Source organism: Juglans regia, chromosome 7 (assembly GCF_001411555.2).
Source record: "Juglans regia cultivar Chandler chromosome 7, Walnut 2.0, whole genome shotgun sequence".
Classification (NCBI taxonomy): Eukaryota; Viridiplantae; Streptophyta; class Magnoliopsida; order Fagales; family Juglandaceae; genus Juglans; species Juglans regia.
Window position 1 is genome coordinate 45,175,634 of NC_049907.1, and position 16,094 is coordinate 45,191,727.

The 16,094-nt window shown below is 34.8% G+C and overlaps 3 protein-coding genes across 4 annotated transcripts; 2 read left to right on the top strand and 1 right to left on the bottom strand.

Annotated features, from left to right (window-relative positions):
• Nucleotides 1–1,617: 1,617 nt before the first annotated feature.
• Nucleotides 1,618–4,907, top strand: LOC108980293 (probable inactive nicotinamidase At3g16190). Of its 2 annotated transcripts, none has more exons than XM_035692704.1 (5): nucleotides 1,618–1,827; nucleotides 1,910–2,023; nucleotides 2,520–2,754; nucleotides 2,860–2,976; nucleotides 4,580–4,907. In XM_035692704.1, the coding sequence occupies exons 1-5, from the start codon at nucleotides 1,780–1,782 to the stop codon at nucleotides 4,651–4,653; spliced, it is 588 nt and encodes a 195-aa protein (XP_035548597.1). In that variant the 5' UTR covers nucleotides 1,618–1,779; the 3' UTR covers nucleotides 4,654–4,907. The 2 variants fall into 2 exon arrangements, with proteins under 2 accessions (XP_035548597.1, XP_035548598.1); XM_035692705.1 differs by having other exon boundaries at nucleotides 1,914–2,023.
• Nucleotides 4,908–7,686: 2,779 nt separating this feature from the next.
• LOC109000558 (protein NRT1/ PTR FAMILY 1.2-like) lies at nucleotides 7,687–10,296 on the top strand. The gene is made up of 4 exons (XM_035691679.1): nucleotides 7,687–7,921; nucleotides 8,083–8,300; nucleotides 8,432–8,982; nucleotides 9,072–10,296. Exons 1-4 carry the CDS (start codon nucleotides 7,705–7,707, stop codon nucleotides 9,949–9,951), a joined length of 1,866 nt encoding a protein of 621 aa, XP_035547572.1. The 5' UTR covers nucleotides 7,687–7,704; the 3' UTR covers nucleotides 9,952–10,296.
• Nucleotides 10,297–11,727: 1,431 nt separating this feature from the next.
• LOC109000580 lies at nucleotides 11,728–15,228 on the bottom strand. Its single transcript, XM_018977510.2, has 3 exons — nucleotides 14,917–15,228; nucleotides 14,617–14,757; nucleotides 11,728–12,079 (listed from the first exon to the last, which is right to left on the bottom strand). Exons 1-3 carry the CDS (start codon nucleotides 15,079–15,081, stop codon nucleotides 11,915–11,917), a joined length of 471 nt encoding a protein of 156 aa, XP_018833055.2. The 5' UTR covers nucleotides 15,082–15,228; the 3' UTR covers nucleotides 11,728–11,914.
• Nucleotides 15,229–16,094: the final 866 nt, after the last annotated feature.

Sequence of the window (16,094 nt, forward strand, 5' to 3'; positions counted from 1 at the left end):
AAAATATTAAAAAATACTTTAAAAAATGATAAAAAAAATAAAAAAACTTGAAATGTACTTAAATAATAGATAGATAGTAATATGATAGTAATCCTATCACTACTCTTACATAATATGTTTAGAACTTTTTTTTTTTTTTTATGTTAAAATCTGTGACCTAATTGACATAATTTTAATTTCTAAAAATAAAGTTGAAGTTCGAAATCCTCCTTCTCACTCTTAAAATAAATTTTTATTTTTTTAATAATTTTTTTAAATTAATTTTTTAACATTCTTAATTATTAATAAAAAATAAAAAATATATACAACCTCACTAATAATTATTTTCTTATTTATTAAATAAAAAATAACATTAATCCAAAATATTAAAAAAATAATAAATAATAAATAGATGGTAGAATAAACCTGCCATTATTCTTTATTTTTGAGATCGAACATGATTTTTCTACTAGTTCGATCGAAATCAATAAAACGTATTTAAGAGTATTGATATTATATTAATCAAATATTTTTTTATCTTTAAATTTAGTAAATATCATCCATATTTACTCCATATTGAATTAGCTAAATTGTTTTCATCCAAACTATAAGTTACAGTAAATCTATTCTTCTTTTCAAATATGAAAAGAACTATAGCAAGTTTAAAAGTATTTTTTTATATTATTGTATTATAGATATTAGATTTTTATTCATATGAGATTTTACCATCTATATACATATGAGATTATTATATTATAGATTATTAGATTGTGAAAATAAAAATAGATATGATTTATTGGAAGTTATTGAAGATTATGAAAATAAAATAAAAATTAATTAAAAAATATAAATAATACAAAATAATAATATTTTATTATTATAGAGAGTATGATGACTAATCTAATATAGATTTTAAGTTTTGAATGATTAGTTAAAAATAAAAAAATTACATATTAATCAAAATTTAAAGAATAAAATGACCAATTCAATACTAATACTCTAACATTGCTTTCCGTTTGCTAGCTCTAAACTCTACTTTCATTTTCTATCTAAGACAAAAAAAATTTCCTGCTTCTAATTAATAATTAACTCTTTCAAGTCAATCAATCTTTGAACGCTCCAATCTTTGGATTAATATTACCTTTAATTTGTTCATATAAATACATCCCAAGAATTGAGTAATATACTTATTCACTACTCGATACTTTAAAGAGTAGTACTATATTTATTTATTTTTTTATATATGAAATTTATTATTAATATTTTTTTAAAATTTAAATTTAAATTTTTATAAATTTTAATATATCAATAAATTATTGATATGTAGAGAAATAAATTTTTTATAATTTTTTAAAAATATATTTAACATTTTCTTTCTTTAAATAATGGAAGTATGGAACAATGATGTTTAATTAATTACGTAAACAAATAGAATTTCGAGAATGTTAGATAAGAACATATAAAAAAAAGAGCAAAAATAAGCGGATAAAGACAACATAATTAAAGATTAATTAAGTTAGTTTAATACGTTTTCCTTTTTTTTCTTTTTTCTTTTAAAATTTTATCATTTATTCTTTAAGAAGAAAATTTTAAAATTTAAATCTAAAAATACAACAAATTTAAAAAATCCACAAAAAAAAAAAAAAGTATGCAGCAAGTATTGGGTGTGGATAATCGGGAGGAGGAGAGTAGATGCCGTTGATCGGAGTCTCGGACTTCCCATTCCGTCTAAAATTTTCCAGGAGTTAACTAGTAGCTCTTGGGTTTTTAGGGTTTTGGAAGAATCAGAGGCTCTAGGACATGTCTGGTAAATGGAATCACACAGCTTTACTCGTTATCGACATGCAGGTCCTCTCTTTCTCTCTCTCTAAAAAAAATATAAAATTTGAATTTGTTTGTTTAATCGTTTTTTTCTCTTGTTTTGGTTTAGAAAGATTTTATACACGAGGATGGTCTGATGCTAGTGAACGGTGGCAGAGCCATAGTTCCCAATGTAATCAAGGCCGTCCAAGTCGCCAGGGAGCGTGGAATTCTTGTAGTTTGGGTACCTTCTTTGCCCTGGTTTGCTGTTTTCACTCATTCTCCGTTTGCTTAATTTGCTGATGTATCAGAAGAAATTCAATTTTTTCCTGGGAAAGAATATGCGAGTTTAATTCGAGGCATGGATGTGAAGCTCCATTTATTTTTCCGGCGGTTGCTTTGCAATGAGCTGTCCATTTAGCCACGTTCTGTTTGGTTGCTAAGAAAATGTTAAGGAAAGAGAAACAATAATATTGGAGTTATTTATGAGCTGAGAAAAACTTGACCTTCCCTGTTTTTCGTCTAATTGACTTGATTACCTGGTGCAAAACAAAGAAATACCGAGGAAGATGTCATTTCAAAGTATTCTTCTTGGAGTTGTGGTCGAAATATTTGGATATTATGGTCCTCTTGTAACCTTTTTTTGGGTATTTTAGTGAAAAGTAGTGCTGTTTGATGTTTAATTGTGAAGTGTTTTTTTCCGGTATGCGTTGATGGTCATGGTAAACATTTGCTTGTAGGTTGTTCGTGAGCATGACCCACTCGGGAGAGATGTGGAACACTTCCGCCGGCATTTATATGCTGCTGGGAAAGTGGGTCCAACCGCTAAGGGAAGTGTGGGTGCGGAATTGGTTGATGGCCTTGTGATTAAAGAAGGGGACTATAAATTGGTGAAGACGCGCTTTAGTGCTTTCTTTGCTACACACCTTCATTCTTTTCTTCAGGGTGCCGGAATTAATAAATTGGTTATCACTGGTCAGTGAATATTTGAATCCAGAGAACCCTTTTTATGTAGTTCTACAGTGCTGCATGTTTTAAGCTGTATTTACAGCGTGTAGTCTATTGAATCTCTATTTCCAGGTGTTCAAACTCCAAATTGCATCAGGCAGACTGTCTTTGATGCAGTAGCATTGGATTATCGATCTGTTTCTGTTATTGTTGATGCTACTGCTGCTGCTTCACCAGAGGTGCATGTTGGTATGGGTTTTCTGCTTTCTTGAAAATATTATTTGATTGTACTTTGTCATTTTTTTTTGCATTTTGCATAAAGTTAAATTTCAGTTTACCATATGACAAATGAACTTTCAAAATTTTTTTGGGTGTATTTTGGTACTGCATTGCAATCTGACTAATGTACTGTAATTTTGATTTCACCGGAGGTTATTCAGAAACATGGTAATGCAGTGATATTGACAATAGAAAATTAGAATAATCCACTAAACCAGTGTTTGTCATGATTTGAAACTCTTGTACTGGGGACCATGGCGTACCTACAGTGGGTTCCACCCAAATCTCTCAGTTGTTTGAAGATCCAAAGTTACGAACATGTGATAGGTGGATTTAGGACAGTTATTGTATGATTTACTGATATTGAGACATGTTAAGTTAGCATCCATGCTATCGGGGATAGGAGGGTTAAGATGGTTATACTGCTTTAATTTCATTTCATTTTTTATTTTAAGAACGAGGAAACCGTGGTTCTTGGATGCAGCTGGCATTGCATTTAAGCAACCTGCTATTCTAAATATCAACTGGAAGATGCCATATCAATTCCTTGGAGTCTAGCTGCGTCAGTACAATTTTACACTCAATTTTGCTGCCCAATTCATGGGAAGGCCTTGTAGATACAAGGATTAGTGATTAGTGATGTAAAGGTCAGAGTTGAAACTCACCGCAGCTGGTATCAGCTAAACCTGCCAATTAATTTGAACGGTCATATATTCTCTATCAAAGTGACATGTTAAAGGGAAGTTGTAAATGGCGACTGTAGCCAAGTAGTGGACAAATGTGTATTGGGCAGAAGAAAAGCAAGAGCTAGATGTCTTATTTGCATTAATTTGTTATTCTGAGAGCAAATTTGTTCAAGGGACTGCTACTTGAAACACAGAAATTAATGGTTTTAATGATCTTGGATAAAAATCATATTATGGCAGTATTAGGCAAGCTGAAGCGAAGGAAGGGTAAAGTGATTGACTAGAGAAATTTTATACTGGATGCTGACCTATATAGAGTTTAGAAATGTATGCTGCAATTGGGACCTTTTATAGGATAATCAACCTGGACTAGAAACAAGAGCCAAAACTGGAGGATGGTTACTGTATCCAAAGGACAAACGGGGTGAAGCAGTTTTAGCACATTCAAATTGCTCTAAAAATCATTTGCTCCAAGAGAAACTTTTGGCACTGGTTCCACATGCGCTGGCACTAAACCTTGTCTTGCAGTATCTCCTGATCATTCTTTTAACTTTGATTACTGAAGACAATGAACAACTCGTGGAGAAGTTGTTCTGAAAGACCTTGAATCAGATATGTGCTTCTCTTCTGGCATGATGGGTAATGGGCGATAAGTTCTTGGAAAGTGATTGCTTACTTTCTGTCCTATTACATGTATTTGGTGTTATGTTATAATCCTTAATTACTCTTGCTTCTGGTGTAGCATGCAGATGCAGCTGTGATGTATTGCATTTTGAAGTTTTGTTTTATTTTCTGATCTTTTAGCAAATTCACCTCTCCTTGAAATTAAAAATTTGACTTCAACGATATGCATAACTGACGTGGAATCTCTATATCATTTGAACCAGCCAACATGTTTGACATGAAAAATGTCGGCGTCGCAACCCCAACTTTGCAGGAATGGAGCAAGTCTAATGCATGATCTGTTTGGCGATAAAATCATGGCCCTGCCTGAAGTTCCATGTGTGTTGTAAATTTGTTCTTTGGCTTGGGAAAAGTGATGTCTCTTTGCTGTCCTTCTCTCGAATTATAGTATTGTACTATTGTGTGATGCCTCACATTATAACATGGTGGGATAAAAGCAACAAATATCATCTTGTTGGTTGCTCTACCTTTCTCATTATTTGGGAGGTGGGGGTTCCGAGGCACCTCTACTAGTTGATGCTTGAGAATAAATCCCACTCTTCCCAAAAGTCCGGTTTATCTCTTGCATGGGCAAGGGTTTGACCAGAATCAGATCCTTGCTTAAAATTCCATGTCCGTATCAAGTGAGGGACTAATTGTATGGAATGGACTGAACAATTTCCCATCGGGCCGGACAACAGGTCCTCCTCCTCGACATATATATATGATATGATTATCCCAAGAGTTAGGGTGAGATTAGATAGACAGTACAGATGAAATGATTTGTTAAAAATTAAATAAAATATTATTAGAATATAATATTTTAATATAATTTTTATTTTAGAATTAAAAAAATTAAATTATTTATTATATTTTTATGTAGGAATTTAGAAAAGTTGTAATGAAATGATTGGATGAGATGTTTTGTGTATCCAAACCCACCAGTCTACATATAGTTTTTGCTCATATAAGTCTATACAGTTATGTTTAAAAAAATTTTAAAATTACAATGATATCATTTTTAAAATAATTTTTTTTTTCATTTTACCATCATTCATTAATGAGATTACAGTCACTGCACATATATAATCTCTCACTCAATATTGTAAATAGAATTTCTCTTATCCCAATACTAAGATAGTTGAATGCATTCAATCTTAGATCTGTAATGCTTTGACTTATTTGAACGATCGAACTATATGGATTTTCATGATCATTCAATAAGATATATGAAAGTAAAAAAATATCGTACATGTGAGCTCATCTAATGCTACAGCCAATACATGCATGTGACCATCCGTGCCAAGGGCGAATTAAGGGGATTGTTGTCTGATACTCAAAATTGGTTGTAAAGCATTATATTTTTCTTAAGATTGTCTATCATTTCGTGCATGTTTCAATGTTGACATGTGATCAAGTGTTTAAAGAAGATTACAAACATATAATCATAATAAATAGAACAAGAGGAGAACAAATTTAACCCATAAGAGCAAGGAGCGATGCGTCGAGCATCAATAACTTCGAAATGTGAAAAAACCGATGATGATATTTCATCTGTGATATTGTTAAGATAAGAACAATTATGACAATTTTTCCCTTTTCATTGTAGAGTTCGTCAACTCGGTCTATTTCTATCTACCAACTCTCTGATTCGAAATTTAGATCAGTCAAAGCATTTGGTGAAAAGTCCACGTGCAGCACATCAACTCTCAGGGTTACTACTCAGTTCATTTCAAAATTTTTTTTTTTATTATTTTTTAAAATATTTTTTTAACATTCTTAACTATTAAAAAAATTAAAAAAATATATAATTTTACTAATAATCATTTGCTTAACCATTAAATAAAAAAATAAAATATAAAATGAGTAGTAAGAAGATAGTATAACCCTATCATTTTCCTTCCTCAAAATAACATGGCTATACATTCATATAAATATATATATATATATATATATACACTAGCAGTGGTATTGAAGAAAAAAATAAAGTGTAATTTTAAATATTAAAATAATCTAATGTATAAGAATAAAATTATTATTTATTTATGTTTATCATTTATTATGAAATTTAAATTATATTAAAAATTCAAATTAATTAGATAGTTTTTTTCTCTTAAAAATGCACAGTAAAATTTCATCATTTATTTAATGATGAAAAATTAGTATTTTATAAATTAAAATTGATTTTTAGTATATGATATAATATTATTCTCTTAAAAATGTTCAGTAAAACTTTATTTTTTATTTAATGATGAAAAATTAGTATTTTATAAATTGAAGTTAATTTTAAGTGTATGATAGAATATTTATATTTTAATTATCTATTTTATGTTAGTTTAAATCAATATTTAAACTTCTACCGTTAGATTAAATCTGAAGATTAAAGATGAAGGGTTGAAATTTAAAATTCAAAAACTAACATTTTTCCTCACTTTTCCTTTCTCCCTCTCTCTCATTCCCCATGCACGATTGTAGTATTACGTCGCACATTAGCATTCACACGAAAGAATCCAAAAAAAAAAAAAAAATCTCTTTACTATTGATAAACAGTAATTATCAACAATAATAGGGATATCGTTTTTAAGTTATAAGAAGATATGCAAAAAAAAAACCTATTTACTAGTCATTACTGTTGATAAACAGTAATATGGATAGCCTCTTTTTAAGTTATAGGAATATATTGATTTATAATTTATATAAGCAAGCTTCATTGATAATAATAAAAAAAAAAAAAAAACATAAAGTTCTAGAGAAGAATATTACAAACTTTGGGTCTATCTTACTGTAAAAATGATGCTTTATGCAGAAAAGGGAAATGATTCAATATAAGTGATTAGAAGCTATTACTTGCTAAAAAAAAAAAAAAAAAGATTAGAAGCTGCTCATTTCGCTAGTTGGTGCGACCGTGCGAGCATTGATGGATTTTTCCAGCCATTTCGCTAGGCAGATCTGAGCAGGAAGTTGGTGTCTCTGGCAGTGGATTCAATTGTCCGATCCACTGAAATTGCTTTTACAACTGCCCGAGTGTCCTTCTATGTTGAGTTTTTGAGTTATTGTTTTGTTGCGCTTCTTCGACTGTCGTGTGTATTCTGTCATTTGTTTTACCATGATTTGGATTAGAGCTGCCTATGAAACGAGTCTTCACAAAAAACTGGAGACCGAACCATCATTCTGATCCACACATTGCGATTAATCTCCAATTGTTTTTATCATTATCTGTTTTTAAGTTTTTGAGGGAGTGACATTCCGATGGTGTAGTTTTTTTTCCCTTTTAATTTCTTACCATGTAGAGGTTCCTTGTAGCCCTGTCAGTTCAAGCAAAACAATTTTCTTCTTTACAAGGATATAAATGAACTTTAATACAAGTAGAAATAATTTATGTTGCACTCTCTGCCTCTCTCTCTCTCTCTCTCTCTTTGACCTTCCTACATCCCGAGAAGGAAATCAGAGCTCATCAATGGAAGAAACAGTAGAGCTCCCTAATTCAGATCACGTAGAAATGGCTCCCCAACACATTCCACCAAAGAGAGAAAAGGGAGGCCTTGTAACCATGCCATTCGTTATAGGTAAGTGTAAAGCAGAATCAATATACATGCAAAAACTCTTCTCCTTTTCGATTATGAGGTTTTTACTGATATTTTAGAATTATACATCATAACTTTCATTATCGTTTCGTGCATGTATGTTTTCAATATCCTTTTGTGTCGTGGGTGTCCAAAAAACACAGTAAATGAGGCATTTGAGAGAGTGGCAAGCTTTGGGCTGGTGCCAAACATGATATTTTACTTGATGAGAGACTACAACTTGGGATTTGCCAAAGGGAACAACTTGATCTTCTACTGGTCAGCTGCCACCCAGTTCATGCCTATCTTGGGGGCTTTTCTTTCTGATTCTTATCTGGGTCGCTTCCTTACCATCGTCTCGGGTTCCATAGCCAGCTTCCTGGTAATTTTATTTTCCATTTTGTTATTCTCTCTCGTTTTGGGGACCTATGAACAAATAGCAACCTTTAACGAATATGAGCAAAATATTGATGCAACAAACTTCTTAAATTCATTTGACAAAAATTTAAACAGGGGATCGTGCTCCTGTGGTTAACGGCCATGATTCCATGGTTGAGGCCTCCCCCATGTGATCAATCAGAACACAGTTGCAAATCCGCAACAACGATTCAAATGGCCGTCCTAATGTCTTCTTTTGCTCTCATATCCATTGGAGCTGGTGGCATTAGGCCATGTTCCTTGGCGTTTGGAGCAGATCAGTTGGACAGAGGAGATAACCCAAAAAATAACAGGGTCTTGAAAAGTTTCTTTGGCTTGTACTATGCTTCCCAATCTATTTCTGTCTTCGTTGCCTTGACGGCCGTCGTCTATGTTCAAGATCATCTCGGATGGAAAGTGGGTTTTGGGGTTCCGGCAATTCTTATGTTCTTCTCCGCCTTCTTCTTCTTCCTGGCTTCCCCCTTGTATGTCAAACGGAAAGCTAAGAAGAGCTTGTTCACTGGCTTTGCACAAGTTCTTGTAGTTTCTTATAAAAATAGAAAACTTCCCTTCCCTGATCGGAGCTCCGGTGGTCTTTACCATCACGGAAAGAACTTGCTTCTTGTCTCACCAACTGAGAAACTAAGGTAATGCCACCAGCATAAGCATCGTCCTTTTCTGCCCTATTATATGCAGAAAAATTCAGTAATCTTTTCCGGGCTTTCTTTCTTTTCAGGCTTTTGAATAAAGCTTGCATCATTAGGGATCCTGAAGTAGACATAAACCAGGATGGATCAGCTTCAAATCCTTGGAGTCTTTGCACAACAGAGCAAGTAGAAGAGCTAAAAGCACTTATTAAGGTTATCCCATTGTGGTCTACAGGGATCATTGTCTCTATAAGCGTAAGCCAAAGCACATTCCCAATACTCCAGGCAAACTCCATGGACAGACACATAACTTCAAGCTTCCAAATTCCAGCAGCATCGTTCGGGTTGTTTGCTGTCATTGTTATAACCATCTGGGTTGCTCTCTATGAACGAGTAACCCTTCCCCTGGCGTCAAAAATCATAGGTATACCAGTGCGGCCTGGGCCGGTAAAAAGAATGGGAATTGGGACATTTCTCTCTTGCATTGCCATGGTAATTTCCGCCGTAGTTGAGCACATTCGACTTAGGAAAGCAATCCGTGAAGGGCATGTAAACGATGCACATGCAGTTTTGGACATGTCTGCTTTGTGGCTTGTGCCACAATATTGCTTCATTGGATTAGCGGAAGCGTTCAATGCGCTAGGCCAAATAGAGTTTTATTATTCAGAATTTCCAAAGAGCATGTCAAGCATTGCCACGTCTCTGTTTGGACTTGGGATGGCGGTGGCGAGCTTGTTGGCCAGTGTTATTCTGAGCACTGTTGATGACCTTAGTTCAAGTGGGGGGAAAGAGAGCTGGGTTTCCAATAACATCAACAAGGGTCACTATGATTATTACTATTGGCTTCTTGCTGTAGTGATGTTTCTCAATTTACCCTATTTTATTGTTTGTAGCTGGGCATACGGACCTCTGGTCGAGAATGGGAGTAAACGGGAGGGAGAAGGCTCATCCCCAAAACTGCCAGCCTGAAAATTAATTTGTGTAACATTTGGTTCGAATGCCTGTAATTTTGGTTCCTCTCCTCCATGACATGACATTCGACCTAGAATATATCATCGTGGCTGAGTTATAATCATTCTCTAATTAACCTCTGAACTATCAATTTAGGAATCTGATACCCAACTCAAGACAAGTTGAAATGTGTAAGCGTGGATTCTTAAGGTTTGAAAGGTCAATTTGTCCTCATCTATGGACCCTTCAACCAAAGGAAGGGAATTGGAAATTAATGATACAAAAATACATGAATAAGGGGTAAGGAACCCGGACAAACACTATTTCTCAATTAGTGCAACACTAAAGAAAAATAGACACTGGAAACAAATAAATGTTGGAAAATGCTTTACCCACCGTTCCCACTTCCCGTTCCTGCTTCCCGCTTGACGTGGACATACCACGCATGCGTTAAATTTTTTTTTTTTCCTCCATTTCGTCTTCCCTCCAGAGTCCTTTTCTTTTTTGTTTCTTTCGTTTATGCTTTCCCCTTTCTTTCTTCCCAGTTCGAATTCACCCTCCATTTCGTATTCCCATTCTTTTTTTCTTTTTTGTGACAAGAAATAACGAGATCACCTGTTTGTATTTCCATTATGACTTGAACTGAAGTTCTATTGAAAGGTAAATATTTCAATCTCTAAATAATTTCCTGAGATTCGTATGGATGAGCTTACCTGAGTCCAATTCCTAGTTGAAACAAAAGCAGTGCAATACAAAAGGGAAAAAAGCATATTCAACAAGTTTTACAAAGGTAAATTCATGAAGGTTTAGCTTCTAAATGGGCGGCAACCATTCACGCTGAACTCAACCCAAATGATTTGACAATGGTGCTGACCCTTTCTACAGATTTCGTCTTCCACTCCATTTCATCTTCCTTTTTTTTTCTTTTTGTTTTTGCTTTTTTTTTTTTTTGTTTTTTTTTCTTCCCATTTCTTCTTCCTCCTCCAACCCATTTCATTTTTGTTTTTACAGATGGCTAGAAACAGGGATTTATGGTTTGAATCTTGCAAATATGTACCAGTGTTGGGGATTTGGATGGGAGACAGCCTGCAGAGAGATGAAATGCAGAGTGGCTTCGAAGTGCAGAGAGACAAGATGCCGAAAGAAAAAAAAAATGCAGAGAGATGAAATCAGAGGGGAGCGAAATCTGTAATGGGTTGGAGGGAAGAAGAAATGAAAGGTTGGAGGGGGAAGATGAAATGGGAAGGAAAAAAAAAAAAAGGAGATGCGAAAAAAAAAAAATTGCAGAGAGACGAAATGGAATGGAGATTCGGGAAGATGAAATGGAACGAAGAAGACGAAATGAAATGGGGAAGACGACGTGGGAAGAAAAAAAACAAGGAGAAGAAAACCGAAAGACAAAAAAAAAAAAAAAAGCATGCCACGGTTGGTATACCACGTCGAGCGGGAAGGAAAAAGGGGAAGAAGTAACGGTGGCCGTAGCATTACCCATAAATGTTTCCTACTCTTCCCCACTAAGGGGAAACCGTACAAAGTGCCTGTTTTTATGCAATCTGAAAATGGAATTGTAGTCTGGCCGTAATGATTGTAGTGACTACACAAGTGGATGTTGCGGAAGTCCACTACCTGATCTGATTGTAGTGACTACATTTTGTGTTCAAGTGGATGTTGCGGAAGTCCACTACCTGATCTGATTGTAGTGACTACATTTTGTGTTCAAGTGGATGTTGCGTAAGTCTACTACCTCGTCTTCACGACCTTATGACCAAATAGGATCAAATAGGACAACTCTTATAATAAAGAGCCACGTAAAAAATCTAACTCCATCGCGTTATATATCATCACAAGACTCCACACTCTTACTAAGGAATACGTGTGATTCTCGTACAGGAAATTAAAAAAAAAAAAATGAGGCTCATGGCTTGTGGCAGAAAGAGACTGCCAAGGGACTAAACAGGGGTGGTGATCCATTGTAAACTGGTCAGAGCTTGCTGAATTCAGTTATATTGACCGTAGTCATACCTGTGGCCATCCATTGTTTACCCAAAGCAACTAGTTCTCCGTTACTTCTCTTTCTTATCTCCACCACCACTGCCACTAATGTTTCTTTTTCTGCCACAACTTTCGCCTCTATCTCAACTTCTTCCTGTCATAGTTCAGTCATCAACGTCAGGTAAAAATAAAAAAAGTTGGAGACGCAATTCTGAATAAAAACATTTCACAGCTACTGAAAAGGGGAAAAGAAGAATTCAATTAGCAAGCATTTCTGACCCTTTATTCAAGCTATACTTTCCAGGGTTATGATAATTCATTAAGTTTCCCTATACCGAAATTTTGCCCAAAAATAAGTTAATTTCATATAGAAAATTTCCCTTGAAGCATATTAATGCAGAGGTAACTTGCGAACATTTTAGAGCAGACATTGTAATTAATGAAGGGAGTAATGCATAGAAATAAAAATAAAATACAGACAGGAGAGTCAAAAATGGGCCCCTCCGAACTCATGATGTTTTTATGAGGCGACAAATGTCAGTCACTTGTGGAAATGGGATGACGAAGGTCAATTTTGGAAGATCTAAAGGTGACGATTCTGAGGACATGACAGGTGTTCGCTGGTTAAGGGTAGGACGCGATCGACATAGCCTCCAAAGACAGAACAAAAATGGGGAAAAAAAAGAGAGAAGTTGAGGAAAAAAATACAGAAAAGGATAGGAGAAGGGAGGGGAAGAGAAGAGGGAGGGTGGGTGGGGGCTAGGGTTTTAAGAGAGAGAACGAGAGAAGAAAGCCTTTGGCGTTTGAACTAAACGAACCTCGTACCTGCTCCGGTTGTTACTAATTCAGCGGAGGCAGAATCATTGCAAAGAGCGTAGACAACGAATCTTGGTTATAAAAAATTTACTCATTATTTTTATACATTATATTATAGAGAACTGCTATACGGCATCTATTGTAGTGGTGAACACAATGCACACACTACGTGGATGCCTCTCATCTAATTTTTTTTTTCCTTCCTTCGGCTTCTCTCTCTCACCAGCATCTCTCTTCCATCTCTCTCTCTCACCGTCTCCGCTCTCTCTCATCTCTGCTCTCTCTCATCTCGCTCTCGCTCTCTTTCATCTCCACTCTCTCTCTCTCATCTCTGCTCTCGGTCTCTCTCTCTCTCTCGTCTCGCTCTCTCTCATCTCTCGTCTCGCTCTCTCTCTCATCTCTCGTCTCACTCTCTCTCTCATCTCTCCCTCGTTCTCTCTCTCATCTCTGCTCTCTCCTCTCTCATCTCTCATCTGCGCTCTCTCTCTCATCTGCTCTCTCTCTCTCATCTCTGCTCTCTCTCTCTCCTTTCTCTGCTCTCTCTCGCTCGTTCTCTCTCTCATCTCCGCTTTCTCTCTCTCATCTCTCATCTGCGCTCTCTCTCTCTCTCTCATCTCTGCTCTCTCTCTCGTTTTCCCTCTCAAACATGTGTATATTTTGAAACCTAATGTGTGCAAAATTGACTTCTATAAACAGTGGCTTCTATATATCATTTTTCTATATCATATTTATTTTTATATTTTATTTTTACAAAATATACTATGTATGAATAATGAGTAAATAATAAAATAAAATAAAAATAAAAATTTTAAAAAAATAAAAATAAGTGTGATGTATGATAAGAGTGAAAATCGACTATATCAATGCAGATTTTGACAAAAATTGCCGTCAATCAATAGAAGGGATTTTCATGGAAGAATTGACCAGATCAGCTGATGGGGAGGAGAAATACCACCCGTAATGACTCCGACTGTTCTTTGGCGTTTCTCGATCCCCCTAGCAGTGAGATTCGTCTGAGAGAGTAGAGAGAAGAAGTGTTGCAGTCTTATAAAGGAGAGAATGAAAATAAGAAAAAACGGAAAACGACTTTATTTTTTGTACAACTTAGGTCTAAAACAACGCAATTTCACTTAAATTTAAGTGGAACAACGTCATTTTAACTATAATATATATTTATTTATTTAATCGGCCGATTCGGCAAATCAGTTTAAATCGAAACCGAACCAACCGATGTCTGTTTTAAAGAATTTCTACTGCCAATCGATCGGTTCTCTGTCAATTTTAACCAATTTTGTGTTCTGACGGTCGGTCTGAATCCGTGCCAGCCGGTTTTGTCGATAGTTATACAATCCTAATATGTAATGTGTGAGGATGATAAATAACAATACAAAAAGAGTTAAACTATAGAACAACTACTGTAACACTGCACACAACGAACACTTACGTGGCTTCTGAGAAACAGAGCACCAAACAGAGATCGCAGAGCAAAGTGTCAACTTTGAATGCTGGGACTCAAGTTTCCGTGCCTTTTTCACCAAACCCAGAAGATAAAGACATGAGCAAGAGACTCGCAGAGAGAGGGGTCCAAAGGATCAACTGAGATTACAAAGTGGAGAGAGAGAGATATGGGAATGGAGAGGAAGTTAAGGCTGTACGAGATGCATAATGATGGTGATGGCCAGAACGAGACAACTGAATCAAAACGCACGTTTTGTTAAAAAAAAAAAAAAAGAAGAAGCCGGTGTACTGCTACAGTGTATAGAAATTTTTCATACAGCAAAAAGTCAACTCCCGTCCGGCTTCGGAAGCATATCAAATGATAAAAATAAAACATGTATAAGATAAGAAAAACGAAACAGTGGATGAGAGAAGAACTTGAATCTTAGCCGTGGAGTAGTAGGAAATATTGAGGTTGACGGTCGATTTGACATTCCCGACAGAGGACCAAATGGCGGCGCCCCCAACGTTGTCGATTAACGTTGCCATAGCTCCGACGTGCCAATTTCCATCTCGATCCTATATATTAAATAATAGGATATAAATAGAAAAGAAAAAAAAGATTTGAGGACAATATCAAGGAAGACAAAAAAAAGAAAGATCAGAATATAGATAAAGATTAGAGAGACGATGAACGGATGGATGGACGCCGGATGGATACAGTAAATAAGCACTTACTGAGAGGCGTCTGGGAACCAAAAAATGACAAAGAATAAAACCCTTGCGAGCCTGGACGACCTGGAGGCCCTCCATGGCTATGGCCTCCACTTCATGACATATCATGCCCTTTGACAGAGCGCCCAGCCACTTCCGCGCCATCTCCACCAAACGACGCCCTTGCATCTCTCTCTCTCTCTCTCTCTCTCTAGAGTCTTAAAAGTCGCTACGTTGGGTACTAGCCTATCTCCGGTTTCCACACCTCTAAATTGGGAAACTTTTAAAGCATGCTTTTAATATCGTATTTTAATATCGTATTTATGTCGAAAAGGTAGTTTGAATGTGGATGCTTCATCTCACACTTGTTGACTTAGATAATTCAAGTTTAGTTTAGTTCATAACTAATATCATCGCATCGTTATAATTTTTTTAAATTTTAATATAAAATATAATAAATAATTAAATTTTTTTAAATTTTAAAATAATAATAATAATATTAAAAAAATAATATTTTAATAATATTTTATTTAATTTTCAACTTTTATTTCAACTCAACTTAATTTAATATCCAAACGTAGCCTAACATTCAACCACTCACTCCAAATTGCTTATAATTGACGACCAATTTCAGACACTTAATCCTAGTTTGAATTTAGAGATGAGATGAGATTATTTTAAATGAAAGATAAAAGTTAAAAAAAATATTATTTTTTAATATTATTATTATTTTAAAATTTGAAAAAATTGAATTAAGATTTGAAAAAGTTAAATTATTTATTGTATTTTGTGAGCATTTAAAAAAATTGTAATGATGAGATGAAATAAAACACTTTTTACATCAAAATGGAGCCTAAAAAAGAGGAAAATTTAACCTAGAAAATAAATGTTTATTTATGAAAAACGTGATTGTGATGAAATTTGGGTCATGATCAACCACAAAACTCCATTAGACTAAGCAATTACTAGTAATTGATTCATTGCTCAATCTTTGTACAGCGGTTCAGCTGTCCGATCTTCTTCTAGTAAGCAAACGTACTACTGCATTTTATTAGGAAGAATGAAGAAATATCTGATGAAATGTGTGCATGCTTGGCATGCATCAATTGCATGTAGTAGTAGAATCCTGGCACCTACCATTTACAAGTACAGAAAATGCAAGTATCTGTTGAGCAAGAAACTTGAAGAACAGATCACAGTGG